General features: G+C 37.6%; 1 protein-coding gene across 2 annotated transcripts in view; it reads left to right on the forward strand.

The window, feature by feature from the left end:
• LOC100658721 (metabotropic glutamate receptor 1) overlaps window positions 1-16,666 on the forward strand; it is a 169,278-nt gene that overhangs the window by 94,532 nt on the left and 58,080 nt on the right. For both annotated transcript variants that reach the window (XM_064291884.1, XM_064291887.1), the window contains one exon: window positions 7,625-7,751. In XM_064291884.1, the coding sequence (XP_064147954.1) occupies window positions 7,625-7,751 (127 nt within the window). The remainder of the gene's footprint in view (window positions 1-7,624; window positions 7,752-16,666) is intronic.

Raw genomic sequence — 16,666 nt, forward strand, 5'->3', positions numbered from 1 at the left:
CAAGGTAATGGGAGTTTCCCTGGGATGTGGCCTGCACCACCTTAAAGGGAAGCAAGCAGAGAGTTGGGGACTTCATACCACCAAGACAGCAGCACAGGAGCAGAGTGCATCCTTTGGACCTGGGATCCCTTGCTTGAGAAGCTGTTTGACCTGGGGAATATTGAAGACAAGGACATTCCTCCAGAGCCAACAGAGAGAAAAAGCCTTCCCCTGGAGCCAACACCCTGGATTTGGACTTGTAACCTACTAGACTGTTGGAAAATAAATTTCTCTTTGTTAAAGCCATTCACTTGTGGTATTCCTGTTATGGCAGCACTAGATAGCCAAGATAGAATTTGTACTGAGAGGGTGGGGGCTCTAATAGATACCTAAAATGTGGAAGCGGTTTTGAAACTGAATGGATAGAGTTGTGACAGTGGCAGAGGACCAGTGCAGTATAGAACCTGCAGCGGCAGAGAAGTGGCAACAGCAGAGAACCAGCAGCAGCAGAACCAGGAGACCAGTACGATACGGCGCTGGAGCCAAGCCACGGAGCGAGAGAGCTGAGTGCCTGTGCAAGGGAAGCTTCCTGGCAGAGTGGGGTGCCTCCGTGCACTTATGGGTGGAGCTAGGCTTGCCGACCCACAGTGCCAGAGAGCTGAGTGCCTGTGTGCAGGAGGCTTCCTGGCTGAGTAGGGTACTTCCTGGTACTTAATGGTGGAGCTACCGAGCTTGGAATATTTGCCCCAGCAGGGCAGATGCAGGTGTGAGGCCCGAGGAGCTGAGAGGCCAAGAAACCAGGAAACAGAAGCTGAACAGACGAGGAAACTGAGCTGCCTGTCTCAAAAGGAATGGCCATCACCTCAGGGGTTTCAAAGGGTGGAGCCACGCCCTCTGGTGTTTCTAAGGGTGGAGTTGCCACTCAGATGGACTAGGAGAATGGTGCGCCTAAAGCGGGGGGGGGGGGGGGGGGCGGGGGCGGGGGCAGAGTTGCTGTCCCAGTGGGACTGGAAAGCAGAGCTGAAGCCCAGAGCCCAGAGACCTCTGCTCAGAATCTGGAGAGCATGGCCAATACCCAGAGGCTGAGGGGCAGGGTCATTGTGTAAATGGTCTCAGAGAACAGAGCATTATTTTCAAAGCTTTCAAAGCTAATGTTAATGTGTTCTGCTGACTTGCTTGGTGACTGTTATCCCTGCTTTCCCTTCAGTTTCTCCCATTTGTAATGGAACTGTCTAGCTTGTGTCTGTTCTGCCGTTGTATGTTTGGAAGCTATAACTTGTATTCTAGATTTCACAGATGAAGAGGAATTTTTGGATTTTGGACTTGGAGTTAAGACTTTTGCTATGATATGGTGGGGTGAATATGTTTTGCTTGTTGCAAGGATGTGACTTTTTGGGGGCCAAAGTGTAGATAGAATGTCATGGATTGAATTATGTCCCCCTAAAAAACGTGTAAGAAACCCTGGTGGTATAGTGGTTAAGTGCTATGGCTAACCAAAGGGTTGGCAGTTTGAATCCACCAGGCGATCCTTGGAAACTCTATGGGGCAGTTCTACTCTGTCCTATAGGGTCACTACGAGTCGGAATCAACTCGATGGCACTGGGTTTTTGTGGGTTAAAAAATGTGTGTATCAACTTGGTTAGGCCATGTGTGGTTGCGCTCCATTTTGTGATTGTAATTTTATGTGGAGAGGATTAGGGATTGTAATACCACCCTTACTCAGATCACCTCCCTGATTCAAGATAATAGGAGTTTCCCTGGGGTGTGGCCTTCACCACCTTTTATCTCTCAAGAGATAAAAGGAAAGGAAGCAAGCAGAGAGTTGGGGACCTCAGGCCACCAAGAAAGCAGTAGCAGAGCATGTCCTCTGGACCCAGGGTACCTGCGCCTGAGAAGCTCTTCAACCAGGGGAAGATTGAGGACAAGGAAATTCCTCCAGAGCCAATGGAGAGAGAAGGCCTTCCCCTGGGACTGACACCCTGAATTTGGACTTGTAATGTACTAGACTGTGAGAAAATAAATTTCTCTTTGTTAAAGCCATCCACTTGTGGTATTTCTGTTACGGCAGCACTAGATAACTAAGACACACACTCATACACACACACAATTTCTCCTGCCCTCCTTAAAGTCTATTCCCCACCTAGGTTCTAGCATACGAAAACCAAATCCATTGTCATTAAATTGATGCTGACTTATAGTAATCCCATAGAACAAAGTAGAACTGCCCCATAGGGTTTCCAAGTAGCTGCTGGTAGATTCAAACTGTCAATCTTTTGGTTGGCAGCCAAGCTCTTAACCACTGTGCCACCAGGGCTCTTAGTACAATTCTATTAAAAAAAAAATCCAATGAAAAATAAATCATATGATGTCTCTACCCCACTTGAAACCTCCCTCCAAAACAAACAAAAGAAACAGTTAAGTGAATGTTAATAAGGATATAAGGAGATGATGGTACAAAGGCCACCTGCCCTTGTTTGGCACACTTACATAAGAAATTAACAACAGACAAAGGTGCAGAAACAAAGCCTGGGACCTGACTGAAGAGCTTATATTTCAATAGTATTGCAATAGGAAGCCACTAATGTCCCTTGAGTAGCCTGATTATATTTTTTAAAAAAGATTTAATGTGGCATTTATTACCTACCGTGTATCCTTGAAGGAGCCCTGCTAACCAAAAGTTTGGTGGTTTGAACCCACCAGCCACTCCGCGGGAGAAAGATGTAGGAGTCTGCATCCACACTTGGAAGCCCTATGAGGCTGTTCTACTCTGTCCTATAGGGTCATTATGAGTTGGAAGTGACTGGATGGAAGTAAGTGTTGGTTTGTATGTGTTCTTGGTAACTAATGATGACTATGCTCTAGAAACGTGGTGAACGGTTTACATAGTCCCTTCCCTTAAGGAGCCTACTGTCTGTTCAGATGTTCTTGGCAGCTATGTGCTAGTACTTCGGAGTGAGAAGAAATTGGAGGAATATTATGAAACTAAGAAGCTTGGACCATAATTCAGGTGTATGGCGATGAAGCCTAAGAACAGAAGGGTGGCTCTAAAAACAGAAAAGACAAGCCACACATTACAGACATTGTACTGCAAAAGTACACACATTTGGTGGCTGCAGAAAGAAATAATAAACTCCATTTCAGTAGTCCCATTTTTTCTTCTGTATTAAAGGTATAATCTGATTATCCATTTATTCAGTTGATCAAAAGCTAATTTTAAATGCTTTCAATGTGCCAGTTACTCATAGAATCTACCTGTGGGCAGAGTCATCTTGCATAAATAAGTTTGTTTAGTTTTATTACCTTTTGAATTTGCCTAACAAGTACTATTAATTTTACAGGGAAAGAATAAGAGAAAGCCGGTTGAGAGACATATAGTATATTATGATAACTCTTGTTGTTATTGTTAGCTGCCATCACGTTGGCCACATGCACTCATTGGCAACCCCACGCACAGTAGAATGAAACGTTCACAGGTCCTAGCCATCCCCATGATTGGTTGCAGATTAGACCACTGCGCACCATAGGGTTTTCACTGGCTGATTTTCAGAAACAGATCATCAGGCTTTCTTCCTTGTCCGACTTAGTATGGAAAAAAAAAAGTCTGGAAGCTCCACTTAAACCTGTTCAGCATCATAGTAACACACTGTATTGCTTATCCTAATTAAAATAAGAAAGTCGTATTCATTTTTTAATTCAATTTTTCTCATACCATATAGAAAAATTGATTATTTGGAGTGCAAATTTCCTATGACTATTCTGAAGATAGATGGGAGTTTTTCAGAAACACTTAATTTGATCCTATTTTTTGAAGTTAAGTGAAAGAAGAAAAAGAAAACCTTTTGCATTTTCTGAAAATATTTGCAATTTGATATTTTTATATAATTTTAAAGTAGTGGTATGAATTTCAACGTGATCTGCAAGAAGATAGGTTTATTTCCATGAAGGCTAGAGTTCGTGTGATTTTAAAGTATGGCAATATTTATGGTTTAATTTCTAACTTTACATGTTGGAATGTTTGATAATTTTTAATGTGTTAGAAAGGGACTTCTGCTCTTAGCAATGAGAGAGTAACAGGGTCCAGAGTTAGCCTTCTGCTGTAGACAGCTAGAAAACTTGAAAAAAATATATGAAACAACTGTGTTGAGATGTTGGAATAAAGTGCAGGATTTTGATCCTACAGGCAAGACAAACAAACAAGTTGAGCCCTAAAAACATCCAGATTTTTTTTTTTCCTGGAGGATATTTCCGATTAAAGTTCAGGGAGAGGAAATGCAAACATAGGTTGGCAGTCTTGCTAAATTGAGAAGACAAATATCAGAGTTTGGGAAGACCAAGGTAGCTAGAATTTAAAAGGCAGAATAAAGGAGAGGAAGAATTTATGTAGAAAAAGAGTTAAAGAAATTAGTATAGGAATTCTTTGAGTATTTGACTGAATACCAATCTGCACATGAGTGGGGACAGATCCTAAGAGTCCAAGAAAAGAACAATTACTGGGAAGCTGAATGTCAAACCATTTCCAGAGCTCACAGAGAGCCAGGAATTGTTCCAATTTCCTCCAGCCATAGTGGAGAGATCTTGTTGAGTCCACAAGGAAATCGGCAGAGACCTCAAAAGGGTCACATCTTAATAATGAGGCTAAAGTATTCCTAGGACAAAGACTATTCTAGATTTGCCCTAAAAATGTTAAAAACAAGTCTTTAAAGGAGCAAACTTATCTTCAGGTAACTCAACTGCCTGCCAGAACAAAGTCTACCACTTCTTAAAGAAATTTACCAAAAAAAAAAAAAAAAATATATATATATATATGGATGGATTGACACAGTGGCTACAACAACAGGCTTAAGCATAACAATAATTATGAGTGTGGCGCAGGACCCGGCAGGGTTTTGTTCTATGGTACATAGGGTCGTTATGAGTCAGAACTGACTCAATGGAACCTAACAATAACAGCATATATATATATATATATATACACACACACACACACACACACACCGCTCTACATCTTAATGTATGCAATGTCCAGAATCTGGTAAAAAATTTTTAGACGTATAACGAAGTACAAAAATATAACACCTTACCAGGAGAAAAATCAATCATTCCCAGAAATAACATTGATGATAGAATTAGGAGTCAAGGACATTAAAACACTTACTCTACACTCATGTTAAAAAACTAAAAAGAAAACATAAATATAATGAGAAGACAAATAGAAGATACAAAACAAAGGACAAAATAGAACTTTCTGGAGATGGATGGGATTGTCAGCATATTAAGATTACAGAAGAAAAGATCAGTGGATTTAAAAACATAGATAGAAAATAGCCAAATGAGGCACAGAAAGACAGAGAAAGAAAAAAAAAAAAAAACTAAGAGGAAATGAACAGAATCTCAGTAACCTGAGTTAATAATTATTAAGAGGTATAATTGAAGCCACAAAAGAACAGGAGAGAGATGTAGGCAAGAAGAAATACTTGAAGAAATAATGGCTGAAATGATTCAAATGTAATGAAAAACATAAACCCCAAATCCATGAAGCTCAAAAAAATTCCAAGGAACATAAAGAAAACAAAATTAAATTGTAAAAAAAAGTGCTAAAAAGAAAAATTTCAATAGCGGCCAGATAAAAAAAATGCACGTTACATGTGGAGAAACAAAATAGGCATTACAGCAGACTTCTCATAGTCCTACAAAATGGTGGATACAATTAATGTCACTCAATTGCACACTGAAGAATTTTGAAATGGTAAATTTATGGTTACAAGCATATTTACCACAAAAAATGGTTGAAATGAAAAAAAAAATAAACTATAAGCAAAGTGAGAAAAAAATGAATTTTTAAAGGAAAAAAAAAACTTTCAACCCAGAATTTTATTCTCAAGGGCAATAGAATGACATCTTTAAAGCACTGAAAGGGTGGGAAAAAAAAACAGTCAATCTAAACTTAAATACCAAGTGAAAACATTTTTCAAAAGTGAAGACAAGTTAAAGTATTTTTCAAACAAATAAAAGCTGAGAGAAGTTATAATTTTTAGACCAGAACTACAATAAACATTAAAGAAGGTTCTTCAGGGAGAAGAAAATGATACCAGATTAAAAAGAAAAAAAAAAAAAAGGAATGAAGAAGACCAGAAATGGTAAAAGTATGGCATATATATATTATGTGTGTTACATATAAAATATAATATTTTTTTAATTTCAAAAATTTATTTCAAAGATAATTGACTGTTTAAAGCAAAAATAATAAAAATGCACTGTAGGAGTTATAAAATTGGTATAGTAAAATGTATTACAACAATAACACAAAGAATGGGGGGAAATGGAAGAATATTGCTGTAGGGTTTTTACATTATATATAAAGTAACATAATATTATTTAAATGTAGATTGTGATAAGTTGATGGTACATATTATCAACCCTGGAGCAACCACTAAAACAATAAAACGAAGTTTAGCTAGTGAGCCACTATTAGAGATAAAATGGAATAATAAGTTATCATTTAATTCAAAAGAAACAGAGAAACGGGAAAGAGGAGAAACAACAGATGGGATAGACAGAAGAAAACCTGACGAGATGATAGATTTAAATCTAACCACACTGATAATTATATTGAATGTAAATGTACTAAATACTTCAATAAAAGGTAGAAATTGTCAACCAAAAAAAAAAAAAAATTGCCATTGAGTCAATTCTTACTCATAGCCACCCTATAGGATAGAGTAGAACTGCCCCCCTAGGGTTTCCAAGAAGCATCTGGTAGACTTGAACTGACGACCTTTTGGATAGCAGCTGAGCTCTTAACCGCTGTGCCACCAGGGCTCCAATTTGACATAAAAACAAGAACTAATCTTGTGCTGACAAAAAAAAAAAAATTCCCCTTAATTACAATGTGTTATGATGTTTATTTTCATGTTGTGTAAGTACAAAACTGCTTACTAAGCAGGCTGAAAATGGAGGAAAATTTAAACTGCTCATATGATGAACAACTCTTCAGTAATTTTGGACTGATTATTGTCTTCCAACAATCGATGTGATCTTTTGAATTCATTAGAGCAAGCTAGACACAGTCAATAACTGCTTATACTTCTTAGCTATCAATCTGCTTTTATGTGTATAAAAGTTACTCTTGAAAGAAGTTATCTGTAATTTAGACTTTCATAATTATAATAAAATTTCATAATTCCTCAGTTTTTATGAATTAATGTGGTTTTATTATATACGAACTTTTGTGGTAAAGACTACTTGATTTTTCAGAGAAGGAAAAAAGGCATAAATCTTACATTTCTGAGAGCAAATAATAAGGATCAATAGAAACAAGGATAAAATTGAACTGTTGCATTTTTAACTCTGCTAGAATGTGTAATCATTTCCTTTTCATAAAATAAATTATTGTTGAAAAGCCTCCAAACCCAGAACGGAATGAAGTGACATTCACTTCTGAACTTAAGAGAATCAGGTATATCCAAACAACCTTCTCAAGGTTTCTTGGTGTATAAAATCTTTTTCAAAGTTTTTTTTTTTAATCATAATATGAAAACGAGTCCTCACCTGAAATAGAAGCCTTTCTGGAACCAGTCCTCACCTGAAATAGAAGCCTTTCTGGAGAAAGCATCCTTAAGACATATACACTATCCCTATGTTGCAGGTCATACGGAAAGGGGAAGTGAGCTGCTGCTGGATTTGCACCGCTTGCAAGGAGAATGAATATGTGCAAGATGAGTTCACCTGCAAAGCTTGCGACTTGGGATGGTGGCCCAATGCCGACCTAACAGGTAGGAGTGGCCTCACTTGTACACTTTTCCCCCGATTGTTGGTCTTTCTAGTGTGCTAATCCCTCCAAGGCCATGCTCCAGTTACAGCATGTGAGCCATTCGCTCATGTCCTTTTCAGTGTTCAAGTACAGTGTGTACTTCATCTTGCTCATGGCAAGGAGTAAGCACAATGCTCTTATAAGTTATCCGTGATCTGTATTGGAAAGGAGAATTCATTTAAACCTAAATAAAAGTGAATGGAAGTGTGGTAGGATATTCTGTTACAGAGTTACTTTCTGTTTTTCTCTTTATAAATTGTATTTGCAGGTATTTCCAGTCACCTGAATTTATATTTATGTTTAAAAACATTTCTTGAGCATCTGCTATATGTGAGGGTGTTATTGAAGGCCCTAAAAGTACAAAGATAAAAGAGACACAGTCCCAGATTTTATTTTGCTTAAAATGCATCAGGGAAGAACATGGAAAAAAATATAATTTAACAAAATTGTTACTATAATGAAGATATTTATAAAGTAATGTAATGTTTGTTAGACATACAAGGAGATGAAAGGAAATCCAGACAGAAAGTAGAACATGGGAAACATGAGAGCTTATATATATTTGGGGAAAACCATGGAACAAGTATTTGGGATTGGTTGGAGACAGGTAGAAGAGAAGCCAAGAAATGATGCTGGACAGGTACACTGGCAGTGACAGTAAAGGGCCTTTGCATGACCTCTTCCTAAGTATTTGGAATTTGGCTTTAAGCCCAGGAGAACTACTGAAGGATTTTTGAGTGGTGAATGACATCATGATATCTGCATTTCGTAAAGATGCCTCTGGTGGCAGTACGGAGGAGTGTAGAGAGAAGATGTTAGACACAGAAGTTAGGAAGCTATTACATTGGCCCAAGTGAGTACTTTCGAAGGGCATAGACTAGCACAGCTGCAGTAGGAATGGGGAGGGATGAATGAATGTAAGTCATGGTTCGCTAGTAAAACCAATGAGACTCAGATGGATTGATTATATGAGTTAATGTTTCCTAAGAGCAAAAAAAAAAAAAAAAAAATTTAAGAGCAAGGTTAATATACATGAATTTTGTTTTTCATTGACCGTGAAAAAAGCTCGAGGAGCCCTAGTGGCCCAGTGGTTAAGCACTCGGCTGCTAACCGAAAGGTTGGCGGTTCAAACGCACCAGCCATTCCAAGGGAGAAAGATGTGGCAGTCTGTTTCTGTAAAGATTACAGCCATGGGGCAGTTCTACTGTGTCCTATAGGGTTGTTATGAGTCAGAATTGACTTGATGGCAACAGGTTTTGTTTTTTGGTTTGAGTAACAAGCTCACAAGTGAGAGGTGTTATACAAATACTACTTAAGAATTTAAAGAGTATTTTTTTTTTTTTTTTAGAGCCATAGAGACTTGGTCATCAGAGTAGTCTAACCCCTCATCTCAGAAAGAGGTAGCTAGAGAGGCAAAGTAATGTGCCCAAGGTCACATAACCAGTTATAGGCCAAGCCGAGTTCTTCATCTCCTGATCCTGTGCTTCCCTGGGTACTGTGGGAAATCATCAAAGAGTGTAACATTCCTGATTGGTGTTTGACCTTTTTTTTTTTTTTTAAACTTGTTTCCAAATAAGAGTATACAAAGAAATTACATGGCTTGTTCAAAACACATTGAAAATGACTGGGTAAGTAGAACCCTGTCAAATAATTAAAGTTATAATTATTAATCGAGAGTACCTCACAAACTATTCATCTTATTAGAAAAAACAGTTAAACTAAAATGAGTATCAGAAAGCTTTCATAAATCATCTCGAACAAAGGACTTTTTTTTTAAAGAAAAGGAAATTAGATCAGAATATTTTTAAAAGTACAAACTGAATCTCACTCATTTTTTATTCTCTAGCTGAAAAGTGGTTCTGAAACTTTAATGTGCCTAAAAATTACCCCAAAATTACCCACCTCCAGAGATTCCTATTTAGTATTTCTAGAGTGGGACCCAGCAGGTTCTGATGTGTTTAGTCCTTGTTCCACCCAGTGAGAAACTGGCCTGGAGCATACTTGGTGCCTTGAACATAACAGATGCTTAATAAGTGTTTCTTAAAATGAGAGAATCAGAGAAAAGGGGCTCGTCTAGGTCAACCTGATTACTTAATACAGAAACCACAATGAGAATCCAGGGTTTTTTGCCTGTGGGTCTAAAGCTCTCTCGTTGTAACATTTATCCTGTGGTTAAGGTAATAGACTAGTCTGGATTGGAAAAATTTTTCCAACTTCCTTTGGTCTCAGACCTTCCCTCCCATGCATAATTTGTCTTTCTTTAAATCTTTACCCTCCTACATAATCTGTGCTCTCTGCTCCCCTCTTTTTTTTTTTTTTTTGAGTAAGCAAGTCTCCTTAGGTCTTTGTTTGAGAACTGGGGTTGACTTAATAGTCATTCCTCTCTGCTATTCAACTGAGATCCTAGCTGACCTAAGAAGAGTCTCAAAGACAAAACTGAACTGTTCCCCCAGCTGATCGTAGAAGTCTGAAGTCCTGTCTTTGAGATACAAGAGTGTTTCTCTTGTCTGCATTCTCTGGAGTTTTCCCAAATGCATTGTTCTCACTGCGCTGTGTTCATTTTGATTAAGATTTGTCTCATACATGGAAAAGAGCTTCTATTCTATTGAAAAACATTATTAAAACAAAAAAAATAAATATAATATTTTGTAATAAAAGTGTCAGGGAGTTGAGCTGAGCTGAGGGAGCTAAGCTGAGCTGCCAGATGTCTGTCCGAAGTAGCTGATTAAGACAAGGCAAAATGCAAGTAACAGTTAAGTCTTTAATCAATAAAAAACAATCAATGATTAAACAAGAGTACAAGCAAGAGGTCAAACCCTGAGATAGCGCACGTTCTCCCCTGTGCCATATTTCTCTAGGAACAGTGCCCAGATGGATCAGCACAGATGTGGGGACTATATCACTGCTACGGAAGCCCCAAACAAAAGGCTCCTGCAGTTTTATGGACCTCAGGGTCAGGGAGAGGGTGGTGGTGGAAAAGAACTGAATACTGTGTCAGAGTGGGGAAAAAGTGTCTTCAAGGACCCTCCCCCTTCCTCCCGTTAAGGAGGCTTCAGCAGAGGCACCTGAGGAAGTTCTCTGCTGAAGCGCCTTGATAAACAGGCCTCCATATTGAAGCACCTGGGCTAGGAATACAGATGTGTGAAAGAGCATGGCTGCTCAGGGGGCTCGAGTCCTTGACTGACACCTTTCAGTGACTGCGATGCATTGGCTGTACACCAAGTCTGATTAGGGAGGAGAGCTTTCCCCTGTGGCCTGCTGGGTAAAACCTTTGTAATTGACTATGATCAGGCCTGAAAAATCATACATAGGTTTTTAGCCAGGAGCTGGACTCCTCAAAAAGAACACAAAGTCAGGTATTTTCCTCACTGGGGTCCTCCATTGTGGGTACATTACCTGTCCACTATTGAATGATCACCAGCAATAATTATGACTCTTTAACTTGGTACAGTATAAAAGATATCCCCCTTGACTATTAAAAAAAAAAAAACAAAAAACCTGTTGTTGTCAATTCCGATGCATAGCGACCATATTGAACAGAATAGAACTGCCCCATAGAGTTTCCGAGCAGTGCCTGGTGGATTTGAACTGCCTTTTGGTTAGTGGCCGTAGCACTTAACCAGTATGCCACCAGGGTTTCCTCCCTGACTATAAATACGTGGATATTAATGCAATTATCTTTCTAAAGGTTTAACGTACTATCATCTATCCCATGTGCAAAGGTCACTTGTAATATTCAAGGGAATTGAGCCAGGAAACAGCTCAGATTCTTCCTTTATCTAATAGCAATGGGCAAGCAGTTACTCTTGGATCAGGATATCCAGACTATTTTTCAAATCTTATGTTTACAGTCTTTCAGAACATACATATCCTGTACTGATTTTTATCTATGTATTAATGATACCTATTATTTATTGTTTCTACATTCCTTTCAATTTCATACATGGATGGAAAATGAGATTACATTTGCCACTTGGTGCCTTGTCAGGCACAGAGCAAGCACGCAATATATGGCAATGTGTTGTTGGTTGTTGCCATGGTAGCGGTAGGTGTGAAAAGGAAAACCCACAGGAACAGAATACTAAAAATCTGTAGATACCCAGAAAAGTAAATGCATTGCCTTTAAGTAGGTGTCCTGTTTTTATGTGCAGATATTTTGACTGTATTTTAATGAAAATGAGAAATCATTCTTCTTTGGAAAATGGCATTTATTACTGAGGGTAGAATTTGTTAAAATATACTTAAAAATTATTGTATGAGATATTTACTTTCTACATGTGCTCTAAAGTACTGATATTAATGAAAATGGCTTATGAGTGAATGTGTATTTTCATTAGAATATATTGCCTTTTGGGTGTAAAGAAAAATTGGTATATTTCTTAGGGAAATTCTTTTGCAGAAGTTGCTAAGTTTCTCCTATCTTCTCTGGAAAATGGATATTTTAATTCAGCTTTTAAATTTCACACTTTGTTTCTTATAACTCATAAATAGGGATCTCTTCTACCAAGATATATAACTTCAGCATGTTAATGATTCATGGGACCAATTACATGTAATTCAATACTACTTACTTCTTAAAATAAGTCAAATAATTTAAGAAGATTCTTCAAAGAGACAGACTACACTAAATTTTCTCAGTGAAAAATAGAAATACTAAGTTAGAAATGCTAAAATAGCTAAATTTAACTATTTTTCCCCATCCCAATGGTTGTTGTAACTTCTCACACTATTTTCTACTCATTTATTTAATTTTACAGTGTATACTAGAGCCTGCTTTGGGCCGGACATTTTGTGAGAAACTGGGCATATGCAGGTGAACGACCCAAGATTTTCCAGGCTTGAGCAAGAAAACAAGTCCCAAGGACTCCCTGTGTGGTTATCTATTTTATCTTAGACATGTTGTTGTTGTTTGGTGCTGTCCAGTCAGTTCCGAGTCATAGCGACCCTATGTACTACAGAACAAAACACTACCCAGTCCTGCGCCATGCTCACAATCCTTGTTATGCTTGAGCCCATTGTTGCAGTCACTGTGTCAATCCGTCTTGTTGAGGGTCTTCCTCTTCTTTGATGACCCTGTACTTTACCAAGCATGATGTCCTCCAGGGACTGATCCTTCCTGATAACATATCCAAAGTATGTGAGACGTAGTCTTGCCATCCTTGCTTCTAAGGAACATTCTGGTTGTAGTTGTGGCAAAGTCTAGTAGGCTACAAGTCCAAATTCAGGGTGTCAGCTCCAGGGGAAGGCTCTTTCTCTCTGTTGGTTGTGGAGGAAGGTCCTTGTCATCAATCTTCCCTTGGTCTAGGAGCATCTGCTCCCAGCTCTACTTTCTCGGTGGTATGAGGTTCCCATGTCTCTCCAGTCGCTTCTCTCTTTTATATCTCAAAAGAGATTGGCTTAAGACACTATCTAATCTTGTAGGTCTCATCAGTATAACTGCTGCTAATCCATCTTATTAACATCATAGTGATAGGACTTACAACACATAAGGAAATCATATCAGATGACAAAGTGGTAGATAATCATACAATACTGGGAATCATGACCTAGCCAAATTGGCAGATATTTTTGGAGGACACAGTTCAATCCATGACATAGTCCATGCTTCATCTTTACAATTTTTCTGGATCAATTTAATTACAGATGAGGTATTAGTTGGCTATGTCCTCTGCTATTCTAAAAAAGTTTTCCCATTACTGATTAATTTTGTGGCCAATTTGTCCCAAATACAATAAGTTGTTTCATGGAGAATTTTATCAGTGTTCACTGAAAATTTTATCTGGTGCAACCAGATAGCCATTCTGGTTTTGCCAGATATTATCCTTGTGGAGCTTAGAAAACGATGATTGTGGTGTTTTGTTTTATTTTGTTTTTCACATTATTTCTGGCCAATTTTGTGTATCTATAATAGAATGCTTGAACTTCTCCATGGATTTGTTATTATTATTGTTCTTTTACACAAGACTCTTCTGTAAAGACTTTGATCAGAGAAGTCTGTTTAGCATGATGTTTAAAATATTTCTGTTGTATTTATAAACTATTTTTATTGTAGCTATAATTTCTATAACATTTTTATGCAAATGACGCACACCTTCTACATTTGTTTGCCAACCTCCCCCTCCCCCTGTGAAGCATTTTCATGAGTACATTACGGTAATTTCTTATTTTACAGCAATATTTAAAAAAATTTGCATAGAGGCACTTAAGAACATACCTCATGTGGGAAGGGAGTAGAAAGTGCACATTATTTGCATAAAAATACATAGTACTTCTTTTGCTGGGAATCTCAACATTTATGACAGCAACTATTTTAAGTAACATCAACATATCAAGTAATTTATATTATTTATATATATTTTTATTTATAAATAGTATCTGAGGAAATTTAAAACACATTCTTGTTCCATAGTACTAAATAAATGAATTATTCTGAGAGCATTTCACTTTTTAGTTTATATAGGTATTCATGTATTTTAACAACTTGGTATCTTAAACAGAGGGCCATAATTCAGTCATTAGAAAAAAATTGTATTGTGGTAAAGTATTGGATTTTATAAAACTTACTGGATTACTTGTTGCATATCAAGCCTAGCACGTTCCCTTTTTATTTTTATTATAAGACCTATAACAAGACAATACTCAGCATTTAGTATTGGAGTGCCCAAAATTCAGTTCTGAAAATGAATACTTTTTGGATGACATAGATATAATTCTGCTATTCTCCTTCATTGATTAAATATTATAAAGTTGTTATATTGTGATGAGCATTACAACAGAAAACCAAAAAAAACAAACCCATTGCCATCAAGTCAATTCCGGCTCACAGCCACCCTATAGGACAGAGTAGACCTGCCTCATAGAGTTTCCAAGGAGTGCCTGTTGGATTTGAACTGCCGACCTTTTGGTTAGAAGCTGTAGCACTTAACCACTATGCCACCAGGGTTTCCGTTATATCAGTAGATAGTAATATAGGAAGGAAAAGTAGCAATGACTCATAATTAGTTAACTATATAGTAGAAAATAGTGTCTCTCGTAGTAATAGGGACTTATTGCATGCGATAACATTAGATTTAAAGACCTAGTGTAAGATCTAAAGATGTTTTCACTGATTTAGCTTATGCTTGTAATTGCCCTTAAGTAAGGAGATTAAGGATTGGTTAGTGAATTAAGGGGTTGACTTTTTAAGGGGTCAATTAGTTGTTACTGTATAAAAAATTACCCCAAACTTTAGAAGCTTAAAATAACACACATTTATTAACTCACAATTTATGTGAGTCAGGAATTTTAGCACAGTTTAGCTGAGTCTTCTGCTTTATGATTTTTTATAAGGCTGTAATCAAGGTCTCAGCTAGGGATGGGGTGTAATCTAAAGGCTGATTCCAAGCTCACTTAATGTGATCGTTTGAAGGATATAGTTCCTCACAGCTGTTGGAATGAGCACCTCAGTTTTTACTGGCTGTTGGGTGGGGCCTGCCATCAGTTTTTTGCCATGTGGACCTTGCCAACATGGCATCTTCCTTCATCAGAACAAGACAGTGTCAGCTGGCAAGATGAAAGTCGTTATCTTATATAACCTAATCATGGAAGTGCCATCTCATCAATTTTGCTATATTCCATTGAATAGATTCATGTTGCAGATCCTGCTCATACTAAAAAAAAAAAAAAATCCACTGCCGTCAAGTCGATTCCGACTCATAGTGATCCTATAGGACAGAGTAGAACTGCCCCATAGAGTTTCCAAGGAGCACCTGGCAGGTTTTAACTACCAACCTCTTGGTTAGCAGCCATAGCACTTAACCACTACACCACCAGGGTTTCCACTCATACTCAAGGGGAGGGAATTACACAAAGTCATGAACACCAGGAGGTGTAGATCACTGGGGATCATCTCAGAAGCTGCCTATCACAATGGGCAATAGTTCTTTGATCTGTGCCATGTTGTTGAGTTAATGCACCTAAATCATGATATAGCATTTTCATATCTATCTATCTATCTATCTATCTGTCTGTCTGTCTGTCTGTCTATCATCTATCTATCTATCATCTATCTATCTATCTATCTATCTATCTATCTATCTATCTATCTATCTATCTATCTATCTATCTATCTATCTATCCATCTATCTATCTATCTAATCTATCTATCTATCTAGAAGGATTTATGATAATCTAGGTACTGATGATAATCTGTATGATTATGTGCTCTGCTCCAATCAATCTTCCTATTTCTATGGAGTCTTTTGTCCATAAGGATTCTGTAACAAAAGCTGATTTTTTAATTTTTTTCTTAAATTATATATAGTGTATGTATCCTCATAACTACAATAGCTATAATTTAATCATGTGTAGGAACTGTAGTACATCTTGTCTAGAAGTAGATCTTCCCTGTTAAATTTGTAGTTGTTATATCACAGAAAAAAAAAAAAGAAATATTCTAATAATAATCTCAAAGTATCAGTGATAGGTTGGGACATAGAACCTGTTAGAACTTTCATATTTAAGTGGTTTTATTAAACCAAGGTATCTGATATCCCATTAGCCAAGAAATTTGGAAGACAGCTACCTGGCCAACTGACTGGAAGAGAGCCATATATATGCCTATTTCAAAGAAAGGTGATCCATTGACAGGAAACTGCCAGAAAGTCAAGTCAGATTCAGAAGGGGACTTGGAACCAAGAATATCATTGCTGATGTCAGATGGGTACTGGCTGAAAGCATAGAATACGAGAAAGATGTTTACCTGTGTTTAATTAACTATGCAAAGGCATTCGACTGTATGGATCATAATAAATTACAGATAAAATTGCAAAGAATGGGAATTCCAGAACACTTAATTGTGCTCACGAGGAACCTATACATAGATCAAGAGGCAGTTGT

The sequence above is a fragment of the Loxodonta africana genome, chromosome 1 (genome assembly GCF_030014295.1).
Source record: "Loxodonta africana isolate mLoxAfr1 chromosome 1, mLoxAfr1.hap2, whole genome shotgun sequence".
NCBI classification, from domain to species: domain Eukaryota; kingdom Metazoa; phylum Chordata; class Mammalia; order Proboscidea; family Elephantidae; genus Loxodonta; species Loxodonta africana.